General features: G+C 43.1%; 1 protein-coding gene across 6 annotated transcripts in view; it reads left to right on the plus strand.

Annotated features, from left to right (window-relative positions):
• LOC119792286 (NACHT, LRR and PYD domains-containing protein 12-like) overlaps positions 1-17,753 on the plus strand; it is a 106,333-nt gene that overhangs the window by 52,338 nt on the left and 36,242 nt on the right. For 5 of the 6 annotated variants that reach the window (XM_038298897.1, XM_038298889.1, XM_038298870.1 and 2 more), the window contains 2 exons: positions 286-405; positions 13,868-13,987. In XM_038298897.1, the coding sequence (XP_038154825.1) occupies positions 286-405; positions 13,868-13,987 (240 nt within the window). The remainder of the gene's footprint in view (positions 1-285; positions 406-13,867; positions 13,988-17,753) is intronic. The other variant, XM_038298882.1, reaches the window with a different exon arrangement.

Here is a 17,753-nt window from a genome sequence, read left to right on the forward strand (position 1 = left end):
CATATCCACTTTAGTTGTGAAGATTGGGTATCTGTCTCAGTCTTTAAAGCTAACCAAGTTCATTAATCAAAATTAATAGTACGGTTTCACCTAGTCTCCCACATCAGTTATTAAGATCATGTTCAGTTTTGTCCAACAGATCAGCCTGAGCGTTTCACTGTGGATCTTTAACTTTCTGCTTCTCTGAAAATGTTTGTGTTTAGAGCTTCTTGATTGTTTTTTTTTCTTAATACGTTCTCCCTGTTTGATTGATGTAGTTTTAACAACACTTTACTTGTATTTCAGAGGTCAGAACCGCAGACAGAGAGTAGAATATCCAGGATCCAGCTGTCCATCTTTGAGGAGCGATGGGTCCAAAGGACAACCTGTAAACTTCCGAAAAGAACCTCAAAACTCTTCAACAAAGTAAGAAAAAGGGTATTCAATTTTTCAAACCAGTTAAACAAAGAAGATCACTGGTTATTCACGCAGTCAGCGTTTATAATATTTGCAGAGATGAGAGGCAAGACAGATTCTAACATTACAGCCTGTTAAATATGGAAGTTTGGTCCCCCTGAAGACGGCTGCGCCTCGGAACTTCCCTTCCGGTTCTTTTCCTGGGAGAAAGTTAATTACTACTCTTAACTCAAACTGGGTAAAGCCATCCATGCCCTCACCTTCATGCATCTTGCCAGATAGCTCTCCTTTATCAGCTCTCTTAGCTCTCCTCGGCCCATATCCTGTGTTTTTTTAAAGACACGAAGGCTGTCCTGATTAGATGACCTCCATACACACAGTGACATCCACCATGTGAAGGAAGGCCTTCTACTCTGTCTAATCTGGCTAACAGAGTAACAATGCACATGATTTATAAAGAATCAAACTAACAATTCCCCCTGATAAGTTACCGTTTTTACAGGTAACTTAAAACACAGTAAGCGACACATCTTTGAAGGACCAGGTGACTCAGAGAGCTCCTATAATTGATTATATTTCATTAATCAGAGATCAAAAGTAATCACAATCAAAACTTCAGACCAAATGTTGTCACTCGAGACCACAGTTCAGTATTTAACTACAATTTGAGTGTTTCATCTAATTAAAGGTAGGCTGTTTTAGTTTCCTATGCGCAAATTAGTTTAATTTACCTTAGACTAGGTAAACTAAGCCTATAAATCTATTCAGGCCAAATTAATCTACTCTCTCTCCCACCTGGAGGCCTCATTATAGATAAACCATCCATCCAAATTTACCAATCATTCAGCCACAGTAGGGGTCATCACAGGACAGGCCTTTCTCCACCGGAAAACCCTACCTTCTCTAAAAGGTAGTAAAAACCAGGGTGATCCCAGGGAAATCCCACTCTCGGCAAAAATTGCATAAAACTTGATCTTGGTGTGTCTGGAGAAAAATATTCCTATAATTAAACTCTATGTTGTTACCATCACTACTGATAATTTTTAAAAATAAAAATCCCCAACTACTGGCGTGTCGTTTAGAAAGGTATTACATCTACCTGTTGATCCCTGTAAACCAAATATATTATTCATGGATCTCTATTAATCAACCTGTTTTTAATAAGTTGCTCATAACTTTCAATTGTGAATAAGAAATCTGGTGTGTCAGTTCACTTATCTTTTTTCATCAGTCTTTTCCGATGATCCCATGACCTTCCATCACCCCATCACTGCCAGTGGCCTGCTTTCATCCGAAGCAGTGGGCATCCAGTCACCTCCTTAATGTCTGCATTTCAGCAGCTGCACACCATCCGTCCTTCTGAAGCTTAGGTGTAAAATTAGTCTCTGTGTCCCCTGTAGTGTAATCCCTCCTGTGACTCAAAAAGGAAAGTGTCCAATGTCTCTCCAAACAAAATCCACTGTTCATTTTGAAACATTTCCATCCGTAGAGTAATCAGTGCTATTCAAACAAAATTAACATATGTGTCACCTCTTTCTTTTTTTTCGTAAAGCCTAAGATGTTAGTTAACAAACAGAAAAAGACAAACATACAGACACAAACAATGACAAACATGTAAGACAACAAAAATCCCCGTGGTGTCTACGATTTCTCCAATTTCGATTTCCCTGCTGGGAAAATGAGGGTTAATGCACATCTTAAACAAAACACAATGAAGGATGAGACTTTGCCAGCCTGTCCAGGAAGAAACAATGTTAACATTTAAGGATTGTTACCAACACAGCCTGAAAAAACAACAACAACAAAAAAAACTATTTAAGCAAAACTATCTCCTCATTCTCAAAACTGGGCCTCCGAATTATCATGCCTGCTCACTGACAACCTCACTGTCACTATCTACAAGCAGGGTAAAAGTAAATGACCCGTCAGGTTTGTTACCAAGAAAAAACAATCAAACAGTTAATTAATTAATCAATAGTTAATCACTTCATTCACAAAAATGTGTAAAGTTAGTAGAATTTAACAAGTCATGCAAGAAAAGTAGGCAACAGATGAACAGGGAAAAGATAAGTGTTAGTAATGGTTAGAGATGCAAATTAATCAGTTTGTGCCTAGGCAGTTTCCAAACGGCATTATATACACTGATAAAAATAAAAATGGATAAAAACAGGAGGCTGAAAACCCAGGGTCATTTCACATCAGAATTGTTTTTAACCCTCCAGCCCTATTTATAAAAGTTTGACCCAGCTAATCTGTTAAGCTCCTGAGGGTATCTTGGGTATCTTCTAAGAACTGGTCTTGGTTTCTCCAGTTCCAGCTCAAAGTGTGATTTATCCTGTTCTTAATCAATCTCTAATGCAATCCTAATGAAAAAACAAAACAAAACATGAAACTACCTTTAAATCAAAATCATGTCATGTCACTGTCGGGAATTTTAGTTTCCCAAAAAGTAAAAACACCCATCCTGTTTCTACAATCTATTGATCTACAGTCTCTCAGTTGCACTCCAAATATTCCACATTATTAAGATATTTGATCAGGCTAGTACTTCACAAAAATTGACAATTTTTGAACCAATGGTTTTACTGAAGACCTGAGTCAATTAATGGGAAAGAAAATGTGACATGAAAACTAAATAACCAAGACTGTGAGAATAAACAAGTCGTTGAAATTGTCTCTTAACCCTAGATGTCCCGAAGAATTTCAGTTTTCCTGCAAGCCCCCCTCCCCTCTTCTAGTTAGTGTATTCACTCTACCTTGCTAACTGTCCTTGTTGTAATGCTAATAACCTGTGATATAACCAGCCCTTCTACATGAGACTGGATAAAGGCTGAAACAAACTGGCATCAGAACCAGAGCATGCTCCAAACACTTTTCATTACCTGCCCCTGCAACATCAGGCCTTTTTGCAGGAATTAGTTGATAAGTCATATCTTAATCTATTATTTAGGCAAACCTATTGAGCAACCAGATATCATACGGGTCCTAGTTCCTGAGCTGAGAACAGGTCATAACCATGCTTTTCCAACAAGGCAAGGCAGAGCCTATTTATATTGTCTATTCACCAACTGACTCATTTATATTGCAAAGCTCACTATGTGAAAGAAAGAACAACTTAGAGAATAATATATTATATTCAATTATATTATATTATAGTATTTTGTCTTGTCTGGCCTTTTCATGTGATTCAACATTTCAGCTTAGAAAATTACAGTCTGTCATGGTTGGTTTAGGGATTAAACCCACATGCAGAACACCACTGGAGACTGATAAAAAGTTCAACAGAGTTTACTGAAAGATTTCACAATAATAATCATGGACTGGATTGAGGAAACTGGTCCGGGCAGGATTCTCTGACGTCTGCAGAGACAGATAGTTTGATTAGCCAGTTAAACAGGTGAATAGTTGAGTTTCAGATGTTTCTGGAAATACCTTGAAGAGGTTCAGGCTTTCTCCTTTGAGAGAGGGAACCGGTTGGGTCCAGAGACTGTTGGTTCAGCAGAGTGCTCAGCAGCAGCAGCGTCTAGCTTCTGACTTTCCAGTGACAAACCTTGGTTTAACTGATCAGCTCTTTCCCTGAGAGCAGCAGATGGATTCCAGAGTGAGATCTTCAGGTTTGGCTCTCTAGGGCAGGCAGGCAGGTAACAGGCTAAGCTCATCCAGAGCTTCTCTCGAGAGACTGGTTTCCTGTGAGTGAGAAGACAGAGGCAGGTTAGGATAGGGTTTCTCTTGGGAGACAAAGATTCTAGTAATCACAGAGGCTCAGGTTTGAGTGACTTGATGAAGCTTCTTTCCATCGATAGCAGATACCCTGAGAGGCTTAGTTAAAGGAACAGTCTCAATTTTTAACTGCTGGACCAGGTCTGAATCAATCAGATTTCTTTCACAGCCAGAGTCGATAAATGCAGATAGGGTGAGATTCTGATTAGTGAAGAACAGAGTTGCAGGCAATACACAGGTTTCCTGTGAGTGAGAAGACAGAGGCAGGTTAGAATAGGGTTTCTCTTGGGAGACAAAGATTCTAGTAATCACAGAGGCTCAGGTTCGCTAACCAAACTTGGTCAACACTGCGGCGTTGAAGGAAGGTCTGGCAGCTGCTTAAGTAGATCAGGTCTCCTTGATGAGCTGATGAGATCCAGGTGTGCGGGAGGGCTCCAGCCCAGGAGACCCACGGCGCACTCTGCTGGAGAAAGGTGGTACTTCTCCAGATCCCAACAGTACCCCCCTCTCAACGACCGCCTCTTGGCGGTCCCGAGGAAGTGGACGGGAGGGAACTCTCATACTCCTCGATCTGGGACGGATCGAGGATGTATGAGCCAGGAATCCAGGAGCGGCCCTCCCAGTCGACGAGGTACTGCCATCCGCGACCTCGCCGACGGGAGTCCACGATACGGCGAACAGTGTAGGCCGGATGGCCGTCGATGTCCAGGGCGGGCGGAGGGGAGTCGGAAGACGGGCACAAAGGACATGTGACAACAGGTTTTATCTGGGAGACATGGAATGTGGGATGGATGCGCAGAGAGGGTGGCAGGTGCAGGCGGACAGCAGAGGGGTTGATTATCCTATCAATTTTGTATGGACCGATGAACCGGGGTGAAAGTTTTCTGGACATGGCTTTAAGGGGAATGTCTCGAGTAGATAACCAAACCTCTTGGCCTGGGGCGTAGTCAGGGGCCGGACGCCTCCTGGACTTGGCCAACCTCTTAGCTGAGGCAGATGAGCGGGTGAGGGTGGTGATGGTCTCTCTCCAGATACTTTGGCAACGGCGGATGTGATGATGGACTGATCTGACCGTTATCTCTCTCTCGTCTGCAGGGAAGAGTGGAGGCTGACAACCTATGGATACTTGAAAGGGGGATAAACCGGTAGAAGCAGATTTCAGGGAATTATGCGCATACTCAATGCAAGTCAGGAACTGACTCCAGTCAGTAGGATTGTTGGAAGTAAGGCAGCGGAGAGTGGACTCGAGTTGCTGGTTCATTCTCTCCGTCTGCCCATTAGACTGAGGATGGTAACCAGAGGTGAGAGAGGATTTACAGTTTAGAGCAGAACAGAAAGCTTTCCAGACCTGTGAGATGAACTGGGGACCACGATCTGAGAGGATTTCCTGAGGAATCCCATGGAGGCGGAAAACATGCTTCACCAGAAGCTGAACCGTCTGGAATGCAGTGGGGAGCTTTCTGAGGGGGATTAGATGACAGGCCTTGGAAAATCAATCAACGATGGTTAGAATTGTAGTCATACCTCGAGAAATCGGGAGACCGGTGACAAAATCAACAGCAATATGTGACCAGGGACGGGTTGGAACAGGTAGAGGATGCACCAGGCCAGAAGGTGGTTGGTGAGAGGTCTTGTTTCGGGCGCAGATGGAACAAGCCAGAACGTACTCTTTAACGTCTTTATGCAGGGACGGCCACCAAAATCGCCTGCTTATAAGGGCGATGGTTCTGCTCACTCCAGGATGGGCCGAGAGTTTTGCTGCGTGCATCCACTGGATGAGGCGGGATCTGACGGAAGATGGGACATACATTTTATTAGGAGGACCATTACCTGGGTCAGGTTCAGAAGCCAGGGCAGAATTGATCAGATCAGTTATCTCCCAGGAAACGGCTCCAACTGTACATGAGTCAGGGAGAACAGGTACAGGTGTCTCAGGTTGATCGGAGGAATAGATGAGAGAGAGAGTCGGGCTTGACGTTCGTGGAACCAGGTCTATAGGAAATGATGAGATTGAATCGTGAGAAGAACAAAGACCACCTTGAATGCCGTGGGTTGAATCTCTTAGCAGATTTGATGTAAGCCAGGTTCTTGTGGTCTGTCCAGACCAGTACAGGATGCTCAGCCCCCTCGAGCCAGTGTCTCCATTCCTCCAGGGCGAGCTTAATGGCCAGAAGTTCTCGATCTCCAATATCATAATTTTGCTCGGCTGGAGAAAGTCTACGTGAAAAAAATGCACATGGGTGAGTTTTCTGGTCAGAATCTGACTGCTGAGATAACACAGCTCCTACGCCGGAATCAGATGCATCAACCTCAAGGATGAACTGTTTCGTAGGATCAGGCTGGACCAAGATGGGTTCACTGGAAAAGAGTTTCTTTAGTTTATTAAAGGCATCCTCGGCTTCAGAGGTCCACTGGAAAGTTTTCTTAACCGAAGTAAGAGCTGTGAGAGGTAGAGCTGTCTGACTATAGTTCCTTATGAACCTCCTGTAAAAATTTGCAAACCCAAGAAATCTCTGAAGTTGTTTGCGGTTTTCAGGTGTAGGCCATTCCAGAACTGCCTTTATCTTTTCTTCTGATGGCTTCACCTGCCCGCCCTCGAGCACAAACCCCTATAAAGGTGACAGATTGTTGATGAAATTCACACTTTTCAGCCTTCACAAAAAGTTTATTTTCCAATAGCCTCTGAAGGACTAAACGAACATGTTTCCTGTGGTCTGAGAGGTCTTTGGAATAGATCAAAATATCATCGATGTAGACAAAGACAAAAACATTCAAAAAATCTCTGACGACGTCATTGACAAGAGCTTGGAAACAGGCAGGAGCGTTTGTGAGGCCAAAAGGTATGACCAGGTACTCAAACTGTCCTAAGGGGGTCTTAAAGGCTGTTTTCCATTCATCCCCTTCTCTTATTCTAAGGAGGTGGTAGGCATTTCTTAGATCGAGTTTGGTAAACACTGTAGCACCCTGTACAGGTTCAAACGCAGAAGCCAGTAAAGGTAGGGGATATTTATTTTTGATTTGATTTAAACCTCTGTAGTCAATACAGGGGCGCAGGGAACCATCTTTTTTACCAACGAAGAAAAAAACAGCACCGAGAGGAGATGAACATGGACTGATTATTCCAGCAGCTAGAGACTCGTTGATGTATTTCTCCATGGTTTAACGCTCTGGTTTGGAGATATTATATAATCTACTGTTGGGAAGAGGAGCTCCTGGTAATAAATCAATGGCGCAGTCATATGGTCTGTGAGGTGGAAGAGACGTCGCACTGACCTTACTGAAGACTGGTGCCAGATCATGATACTCGGGAGGAACAGAAGTAAGGTCAGGAGAGTCCATCTCCCCCCTACCTCTAGGGAACTGAATAACAGGAGCCGCAGAACGAAGAAAGGATTCGTGACAGGAGGTGGACCAGGATTCTATGTGGCGTTCAGCCCAGTTGATATGGGGGTTATGACATTCCAACCATTCGAATCCCAGCACCAGGGGAGAGCAAGCTGAAGGAAAAACAAAAAATGTTAGCGTCTCCCGGTGGTTTCCAGAGATAAGCAGTTCTAGGGGTTGTGTCTGATGAGTGACTTGATGAAGCTTCTTTCCATCGATAGCAGAAACTCTGAGAGGCTTAGTTAAAGGAACAGTCTCAATTTTTAACTGCTGGACCAGGTCTGAATCAATAAGGTTTCTTTCACAGCCAGAATCGATGAATGCTGATAAGGTGAGATTCTGATTAGTGAAGAACAGAGTTGCAGGCAATACACAGGTTTCCTGTGAGTGAGAAGACAGAGGCAGGTTAGAATAGGGTTTCTCTTGGGAGACAAAGATTCTAGTAATCACAGAGGCTCAGGTTCGCTAACCAAACTTGGTCAACACTGCGGCGTTGAAGGAAGGTCTGGCAGCTGCTTAATTAGAGCAGGTCTCCTTGATGAGCTGACGAGATCCAGGTGTGCGGGAGGGCTCGAGCCCAGGAGACCCACGGCGCACTCTGCTGGAGAAAGGTGGTACTTCTCCAGATCCCAACAGTCTGATTTCAGTATAGCACTAACATTAATTTCACTCAAGGGAAATCACTACATATGAAGCTGAAATTGTCCCATTTAGCAATTTTTACAAACCCAAGGTGAGACCTTCCTGCATTTGTGACAGGTATACTTTGTGCAGTGCACACAACGCTCAGTTCTGTGGTTCCTGTTGCAGAGATTGCACACCTGGCCTGCTTAGAATAACAATGAAAAAATCTGAAAAAATAGAGTTTTGCACATATTCCCAAAGTAATAGTTCTGGCATGAACTAGATGAGGTTATCTATGTGTGCTATACGTTCTGTGGCACTACAATGATCGATAGTGTAATTATTGGCTATTACATGCCTATAATAACAATGAATAAATCTCCAAAAATACAGTTTGGCCTATCTTCCCAAAGTAAGAAAAAAGAATTTTCGAACTTTAATTTTTCATTTTTTAATGTATTTATAACTGTTTTCAAGGATGCACTTTAAAATATGAAATTGTCTAGAGCTATTCTAAACAACATTTCTTTTTGTTTACACTTGTGTATAAAAAATGACAAAATAAATCTAAGTCATAAGTAATTATTGCTTTTATATGCTTATAATAAAAAAGACAAAATCTCAAAAATAAAGTCTGGCCTATCTTCCCAAAGAGTTGTAGTCTGATCCATGTTAAGGTTATCTGTGTATCCTACAAGTTTGGAAGCGGTAAAGAGGTCTATAGTGTAGTCATCACTCATTTTACAGTTATTCTAATAGAACAGAGGTGCTTTTTGTCATTTAGGCTTTTGAAAATTCCTCAGAAAAGTATTATTTTCGAATCCAAAACATGTGATAATAATCCACCTCTCCTTAGTGACACTTTTGAATATTTCTCTCTGATTATTTTGCAACTTGCAGACGGAGCATTTTTGGAGCAGCGAGTTCCGCATTGGGTCCAATGTAATTCTCCCAGCGCGAAAGGAGACCCGCTTTTAGGAAACTATGGTTGTAGCTCACTGTCTGCCTTGCTTTTGCTGCGGAGAGGTGTCGGTTTTGTAGAATACATCATCCACCGACGAGTTATTAAACCAGAAAAGCCAAATCTGGAAATATATATTGCCAACTTTACTGCAGTTTCATGATGCTGACTGCACGGCTGCAGCGGAGGAGAGAGGAGAGATCGCTTGATTATATTTCCCCCAAAATAAATAATGGTGTTGGCGCAGCCATCGCCACAAGAGCTGATCAGCCGGTATAAGACAGAGGCAATATACGACACAGAGACATGAGATTTCGTTTGGCCTGCATGCGATCATTTTTGTGAATGAGCTGCTGCCATTTATTGATTGCACACCGGTGTGGAAACCACGCCCACATCCATAAGTGGATACCAGGATCAATTAGGGACACAGATGTCAACACCCCCACTTGTTCCTTAATTGACACAAATATTACATACAGTGTACATTCAACTTCATTTCACAAAAGTACAGTCCATTGTTCACCTGCCAAAAAGGAAACATCTAAATTTGTCCATCCTGACTTTTGCTACAGGTTTAGTAAAAACATCTGCCACCATATCATCGGTGGGACAATAATGAAGAACAATCTTTCCATCAGATGCAACAGAGCAGATAAAATTTTACCTTATGTCAATGTGCTTACATCTCTGACGAGTCACAGGGTTTTTAGATAGGGCAATAGCACCCTGGTTGTCCTCAAAAATATTCACAGGTGTAAAGTTCAAATTGTCCATTCCTTTCAATAGATGCACAAGATACATGCTCTCCTGAGTTGTAGCAGATAGAGCCATGTATTCGGCTTCACATGTTGATAAAGCAACTGTGGGTTGTTTCTTAGATTTCCATGAAACAACAGGCCCAGTCTCAGACAAACTAAAGCAGTAACCAGTAACACTGCGCCTGTCATTCTGGTCAGCTGCCCAGTCAGCATCACTATAGGCCACAAGCTTTAAATCCACATCTTGCTTTCTAAAACACAACTCTTGATCCACAGTGCATTTCAAATACCTCAAAACATGTTTAGCTGCCACCCAGTGTTGTTTTTTAGGTTCAGACAAGTACTGAGATAATTTACTAACAACAAAACTTAGATCTGGTCTAGTAGATGTCATTAGATAAATCAAACTTCCAATTACTTCACGGTATTTCTTAGGATCAGCAGGTTCACCCTCATTGTCAAATGTCATTTTCATTTCACATGGTGTTGTCCGTGGTTTGCAGTGAGTCATGTCAAATCTGTCAAGAATTTTTGTGATATATTTCTTTTGATTCATTTTGACTTCCCCTTTTGTCTGGGCAAAATCATTGCCAAGAAAATGTTTTAAGCTTCCAAGATCTTTAATTTTGAATTTGGTCCCCAACATTTCCTTCACTTCACTGAGCATTTCAACATCACTCGTTGCAAGAAGAAGATCATCAACCCAAATAATCAGAATGATTCTTTCATTTCCAACTGTCTTACAATAAACACAATAGTCTGCAGTATTCTGAACAAAACCATTTTCAATAAGGAAGTCATGTAGCATCTTATTCCAGTTTCGTCCTGACTGCTTCAAACCGTATAGTGACTTATTCAGTTTACACACCAGTTTTTCTCCTCTTTCAGATTTTACCTCAAACCCTTCAGGCTGCTCCATGTAAATCTCACAGTCTATAGGGGCATGGAGATATGCTGTTTTAACATCCATCTGATGTAGCTCCAAACTGTACTGTACTGCAAGCTGCATCAGAACGCGAACAGAGGTCATATCAGCAGTAGGTGAAAAGGTTTCGTTATAGTCTAAACCAGCCAGTTGACTATAGCCTTTTGCTACATATCCGGTTTATTGTAGCATCTATTTCTGATAATGCCAGCTGCTTGTACTGCATAAGTCCACATGTATTTTGGCAAGTTAGTCTCAATAAGCATGCATCTAGCCATCTCAAATAAAGTTCTCCACGCCCTCTCAATTGTCCCATTCTGATGTGGTGAATAAGGAGCTGAAGTTTCATGTCTAATGCCATTTTTACAGAGCAAAGACTGAAAGACATTAGAGGTAAATTGACCTTATACATTTAATTTTGCCATAAGGGGCCACATCAGCAATGAACTTCTCTGTAGCTGTAACAGTGTCACTCTTAGCTTTAAGAAAATAAGTGAACACCGCTCCAGAATAATCGTCAGTGAATGCTAGTGCAAATTTGAAACCATCTTTTCCTGCTGGTTCTATGGGGCCAGCCAGGTCTGCATGCACAAGCTCTAGAATGCCCTTTGCCTTCTCATCTGGATCTCTATTTCGGCTCTGAGCAAATTTTCCTTTGATGCACACTTCACATGTCATTTTGGGCTTCTCACTTCTCGTTTTAATTTTCATGCCCTCTGTTACATTTTCCAACTTTAAGACATCATCATAATTACAGTGTCCCAAAATTTCATGCCATGTCTGAATATCATAACACGCATTGCATTTATCAGCATCATCCATAGTACTCAAATAGAACAGTCTGTCATGTGTGTGAATATCAAAACTTGTACCGTTCTTATGGATGAGTCGATTCTGTCCTTCTTTGAAGATGACTGTCGCTCCCTGCGCTGTAGCCGCTTTAACAGAAAAGATGTCTTGGGAGAATGATGGCACATAGAGCGCCTCCATCAGCGATACATCCACGATGCGGCCTTTACTGTCTCTTAGACGCACTTTTGCAGTGCCTTTCCTTTGCGCAACACCAGTGGCGCGCTCTCCATCAGCCAACTCCAATGTGTGACTCTGAGGCTTGAAAGTTGGATCAAACTGTTCAAACCTGTCGATGTCAGTGATGATGTGCTTTGTAGCACCCGAGTCGACCATCAGACCCGTCGCCTTGAGTCCTTGGACCGGGACATCCTCCAGGTGAACCTTGAAAGCGAACGTGTGGTCCTCCTCATCCACCGCTTGCTTCACTTTGTCCCGCTTTCTGCGCCGACAGTGTGCGTCCTTGTGCGTTGCGCTCTTACAGAAACTGCACCATTGCTTGGACTCTCTGCGCTCTCCAGCAGCTGACGCACAGTCAGCGGCTTTGTGGCCCTTCTGACCACAGGCGAAACAGGTAAGCTTGCTCCAGGCGTCTCTCCCTCTGACTTTCATTACACTGTCCTCTGCGGAGCCAGAAGCGCCAAACTTTTCTGTGCTCTCATAGCTCCTCAGTTTGGTTTTAAACTCAGCAAAGGTCAACTTTTCATCACTCTGCGTGATATGTACAGAGAATGGTTTATATGCGTCAGGCAGGCCTTTTAAAATCATTGCTGTCAACAAGCCGTCACTCAAAGTCTCTCCTGCATTACGCAGCGCTGTAATAGCAGTCTCTGCACGAATTATATAGTCCGTGACACTTTCATTCACACCTTTTTGCAGAGATGTGAGCTCCGTGTATAAACTTATTACGTGCGGCTTCCCCTTCCCTGCGTAATGGTCACGGAGAATCTGCAGCGCCTTCCTGCCGTCATCAGCAGCGTCTCTCATGACAAGGGACAAACTTTTGTCATCCAGCACTTGAATTAGAACTGCGTAGGCCTCTTCATTCTTACTGGCGTCTTCCTCGGCACCTTGAGCGTCCTCATCAGGGGCTTCACTTAGGATTGTGCTTTTGAGGTCAAGCAGATGTAAGTGCGCCAAAAACTTGGTTTCCCACAGTTCATAATTCTTTTCATCGCCGTCAAAATATAAGCGATTCCATCGGCTCCCAAACTCTTTACTGGGCCCATAACCTGTTGGCGCAGCCATCGCCACAAGAGCTGATCAGCCGGTATAAGACAGAGGCAATATACGACACAGAGACATGAGATTTCGTTTGGCCTGCATGCGATCATTTTTGTGAATGAGCTGCTGCCATTTATTGATTGCACACCGGTGTGGAAACCACGCCCACATCCATAAGTGGATAACAGGATCAATTAGGGACACAGATGTCAACAAATGGTCATTATTGTATAAATATTGTTGCTTTCTACATCGTCTGATCGCTGCACTGGGGGCTGCGCTGAAATCATTGCGCTGTTGGCGACACTGATGACGACACCTAGTTATATTTAATTACAAATATGAGGCTGACGAAAATTCTCGAATCTGTGGGATTTCTAGTGTTAACTCACTGAAAGAGTGGGGTATAGCAGGTTCTATTCTGGGAAACTGGATCCAGATCAGCAATGGGGAACACGGTTCGGGGATCCATTTGGCCAATTACTTGGCCCCGCCCACTGAACATCAGCAACTCTGAGCAAAAACATAAGTAGCATAGGACGCCCCACTAGTTCTATGGCTCTGTTTTATTCTGGGTTCATGTGATCTGCTCATTCATGATGGCCACATCAGCTCCTCAGACAAGACGAACAGCTTTAGTTCTGATCTTAGGGACCAGATCATCAGCTCTCCACCTTCTAAGACCAGACCTGATCCATCCAACAGTGTCAAGAACTTTCTGGGCTTAAATACTATGAAAGTACTTTGCAGAACAATCCATTAAAAATATTATTCCCTCAGCCACAGTCAATGTGACATGATTCTGTTTTTATCAGGTTGTTGGTCTGACACAGGTGGTCCAAACCAGTAGAGTCCAGTTATTAAGATCATGTTCAGTTTGGTCCAATAGATCAGTCTGAGGGTTTCACTGTGGATCATCAAACCTTCTGGTTCTCTGCAGATGTTTGTTGTTTCTTTAGTGGTTTTTATTAACTCTTCTCCCTGATTGATTGATATAATTTAACAACACTGCTTGTATTTCAGAGGTCAGAACCGCACACAGAGAGCAGAATCTCTACAATCCAGCTGTCCATCTTTGAGGAGTGATGGGTCCAAAGGACAACCTGTCAACTTCAGTAAAGAACTTGGACCCTCTGAGACAGGGTAAGATACCAGCATCTGTCCAATCGATATGATTTAATAGATACTGTATAAAGTATTGTTTGACTATTATCATCATCTAAATCAGACATGCCCAAAGTCCTGTTCCCGGGCCAAATCTGGCCTGTGTCCAAATTTCCACTGGCCTGACGCATCCTGTCATAACAGCAATAATATGTGAGCACCAACACAATTTCCCTCCGTCAAAAAAAACACAAATATGAAAATGCTATTTAATATTTCACCATAGGTTGACAGTAGAACTGTGGCTGCAGTTCCATAACTAGTTCCCCTTGATAAACAGAATCATCCCATTAAAGCTACAGTGTGTAACTTTTAGCGACATCTAGCGGTCAGACTGCAGACTGCAGCAACATGAACATCTCCCCCCCACCGCTTCTCCCCCCCAACAGTACGGCGAGCGTTACGGGACAAAATGTCTTCCACGACGTCGGAATCACCTACCTTCTCAAGTGATGAGGTTTGTTTACATAGATAATTTTACAGATAGTATTTCATTAGTCTGTGTAGGGTATAGATTTCATGTAGACTTAAGATAATAAATATACCCGTTATTTTTTCTACATCGTTGTGACGTTTTGGCGATCTGGCAATCGCTAGTTTGTTGGCTCTGCGCTGCCGTAGTGCAAAGATGTCTGCCTCCATGGCTGCGAGACCCGCTCCTATGTAATTATAAATAATGAATTCTAAGGCAACGCAAATATTAAGGTTAGGAGGCTGAGCTCGTAGATGATGATAAATAACATAGTTATGTATAATATATTACATTTCTGACTGTATATCCCTGTAATTATTACACACCTTAGCTTTAAGGTGAAAAGGGACACACTGTGTCCCATATTACTGAGAGAGTCCAAAAATTTGCAATGGAAAATAAGTAACAGGGCACTTTTTAATGAAACTTTCCGATAAACCAGCTATCTGCTTTCCTGCTCTGTGACCAATGAGCTAACAGCATATTCCTGCACAATTATGAGAATATCTTAAGTCCATTTCGAAAATGGCAGATGGTACAAAAAAGGAAAGTTGACAATGAGGGCTGCCGTTTGAAGGACAAGTAGAAATCTGAGTTCCTTTATACTAACATTCGAAACAACTGTATCTTGCTACTCTAATACGAGACTGTGGCTGTTTTCAAATAATTTAATATTGGGAGAAACTACGAGAAGCTAACCGCCAATGAATGAACTGAAAAACTGAAGCAACTGGAAGCTACTTTGATAGCCCAACAGAGTTTAGTACACAAAGACAAAGCAACGAAATGTAGTTCGTATCTATCCAGAAGTGCTATACAGGATATAAATATTAATTTACACGTGTACAGAGACAATGTATTTATTGACTATAAATGGTATAAACAAAAAGAGAGTAATTGTAAGAGGGTATAAATTAAATAAATATGGAAAATATTTACAGATTATTCAAGAAAGTTAGGATTTGGATTATATTGCCTTATTGGTTGGTGTCAGGAGGGTGATAGCTGTGGGGAAGAAGCTGTTCCAGTGCCTGGTGGTTCTAGTTCGTAGTCTTTTGTAACACCTCCCAGAAGGAATCTTTATTGATTTTCTCGGCCCATTACAGACACTGCTTTCAGTAGATCTCCTGTTCCTGTTAAAAGGAAGTTTTTCCTCTCCACTATCGCTACAAGCATGCTTAGTGTGAGGGATTGTATTTGAGTCAATGAGTCAATGCAATCAACTGGTTTTCCTTAGATAGAAAATGTTGAATCAATTTGACTGTGTGATCTGGTTGAACTGTAATGAGATGACTTGTGTTGTGAATTGGCACTATATAAATAAACTGAATTGAATTGAACTTAATCTCCTTGATCGCAGGGAGCAGTGCTCCTGCGATGAGATGAGAAGTTTTCACTCCACTCTCAGAGGTAGGGCAGTTCCCATACTAAACTGTGATACAGTTAGTAAGGATGCTCTCAATGGTGCTTCACAAGAATTTCATGAGGATCTCTGAGGATATTGGAGGTTCATCCTCAGGGTCCTCATGAACAAGAGGTGCTGGTGCACCTTCTTGATGAGTTTGGAGCAGATGGTCATCCAGGTGAGGTCATCTGAGATCTGGACTCCCAGAAAGATAAATGCTGTCCACACACTCCGCCGTTAATGAGGTTTAGCGGTCCTCCTGAAGTCCACAATGAGCTCCTTGGACTTGTCATTGTTAAGCTGGAAATCGAGCAACCAGTTGCACATGGGCAAAGTGATGCTGAGGTCCTTGAGTTTGGTTAGGATTTTTGATGGGATGACTGTTAGAAATTCTTTGAACAGCATTCTGGTGAAAGTATTCTGTCCAGTTGTGAAAGGACAGGATGCAGTGCAGCTCTGTGAAGACTGCATCCTCTGTGCTCCTGTTCTCCCTGTATGCAAATTGGTGGGAGACCAGTGTGTGGGGGAGACTGGATCTGAGATGAGCTAGAACTGGCCACTCAGAGCACTTGGTGATCGGGGTGAGGACTACGAGACTGTTCTCAGTAAGTCTGGATGGGTTGGAATTTTTGGGAATCGGGATGTCGCAGATAGACTTGACACAGTTCACTACCACAGCGTGGGCCAGAGAAAGTCTGAAGATCTTCTGCCAGCTCCCCAGCACATTCTGAGTGCGGTCAGTGAGGTAGTTGATGGTCCAGGCAGCAAGATATCTGTCCACTCAAATGTTTAGCTGCGCCGGTCTGATGTTGTTGAAAGTGCTGGTATCAAAGAACATGACTATCACAGGGCTCCCAGTGGTCTCCGGGTCTCTGGTTGGAGGTTGGAAATGTGTGAAGAGGTGATGGCAGGGAGGGGGCCAGGGTTAGAGGAGTCAAACCAGGTGAAGAACCTGTTTAACTCATCTGCACTTTTGGCAATCATCGTCTGCAGCCCTGCTGGTCCTCTGCCCAAAGCCGGAGATGTTCTTGAGACCTCTCCACACATCTCTTATATTGTTCTTCTTAAATTGCTCCCCCACCTTTCTCCCATAATCCTTCTTTGCTGCCCTGATCCTCCAGTGGATCTCTGGCTGAACTCTTTACTGCTCCTCTCTGTCCCCTGAGTTTAAAGCCCTCTTCTTCTGGTTCAGGAGGACCTTCAGCTCAGGGGTCACCCAGGAGTGGTTTTTTTCCATAGCAATCATTTGGGAACGATCCTGTAGTCAGTGATACCTTCAGTCAGGCTGTTGATGTCATCACCATGAAAGCTTTGGGACTAGTCTGTGGTTCTGAAACAATCCCTCAGCTTCTCAGTGGCCTCATCTGACCAAACTTTCACTGACCTCGTCTGCGCTTCTGTTTTTATCACCATTGGTATGTAATGGGGGAGAAGGTAGATAAGGTAATGATCTGAGCATTTTTATTTTAGTTTTATTGTCCCTCGTACACGTGACGTACTGGGAGAGCATGGGGAGGGTGTAACAAAGGGAGGCTCGATTGAAGTCTCCGGTTATGAGCAGAAGAGCACAGGGGTGCTGTGTCTGCAGCCTGGTCACTTTGCCATGGATCCACTTGCATGCTACACTGGTGTCCGCAGAGGGAGGAATGTACACACAGTAGCCACATTTTGGTAAACAACATGACACTTGTACATTTTATTGGCCATAGAATGAATATTGGCAAAGAAAATGCTAGTGTAAGGGACCTGGGGTGGTATTAGCATTAGCCTAGCTTGCAGCCCCCCACTCTTACCCCGCCTTTGTTAAGGTTATTGTCACCGCCTGCATGCACATGCGCTCGACCGGGAGGTTTGGGCAGTCTCCACTG

This window comes from Cyprinodon tularosa, unplaced genomic scaffold (assembly GCF_016077235.1).
Source record: "Cyprinodon tularosa strain WSP-4 unplaced genomic scaffold, ASM1607723v1 ctg1114, whole genome shotgun sequence".
In the NCBI taxonomy this organism is placed as follows: Eukaryota; Metazoa; Chordata; class Actinopteri; order Cyprinodontiformes; family Cyprinodontidae; genus Cyprinodon; species Cyprinodon tularosa.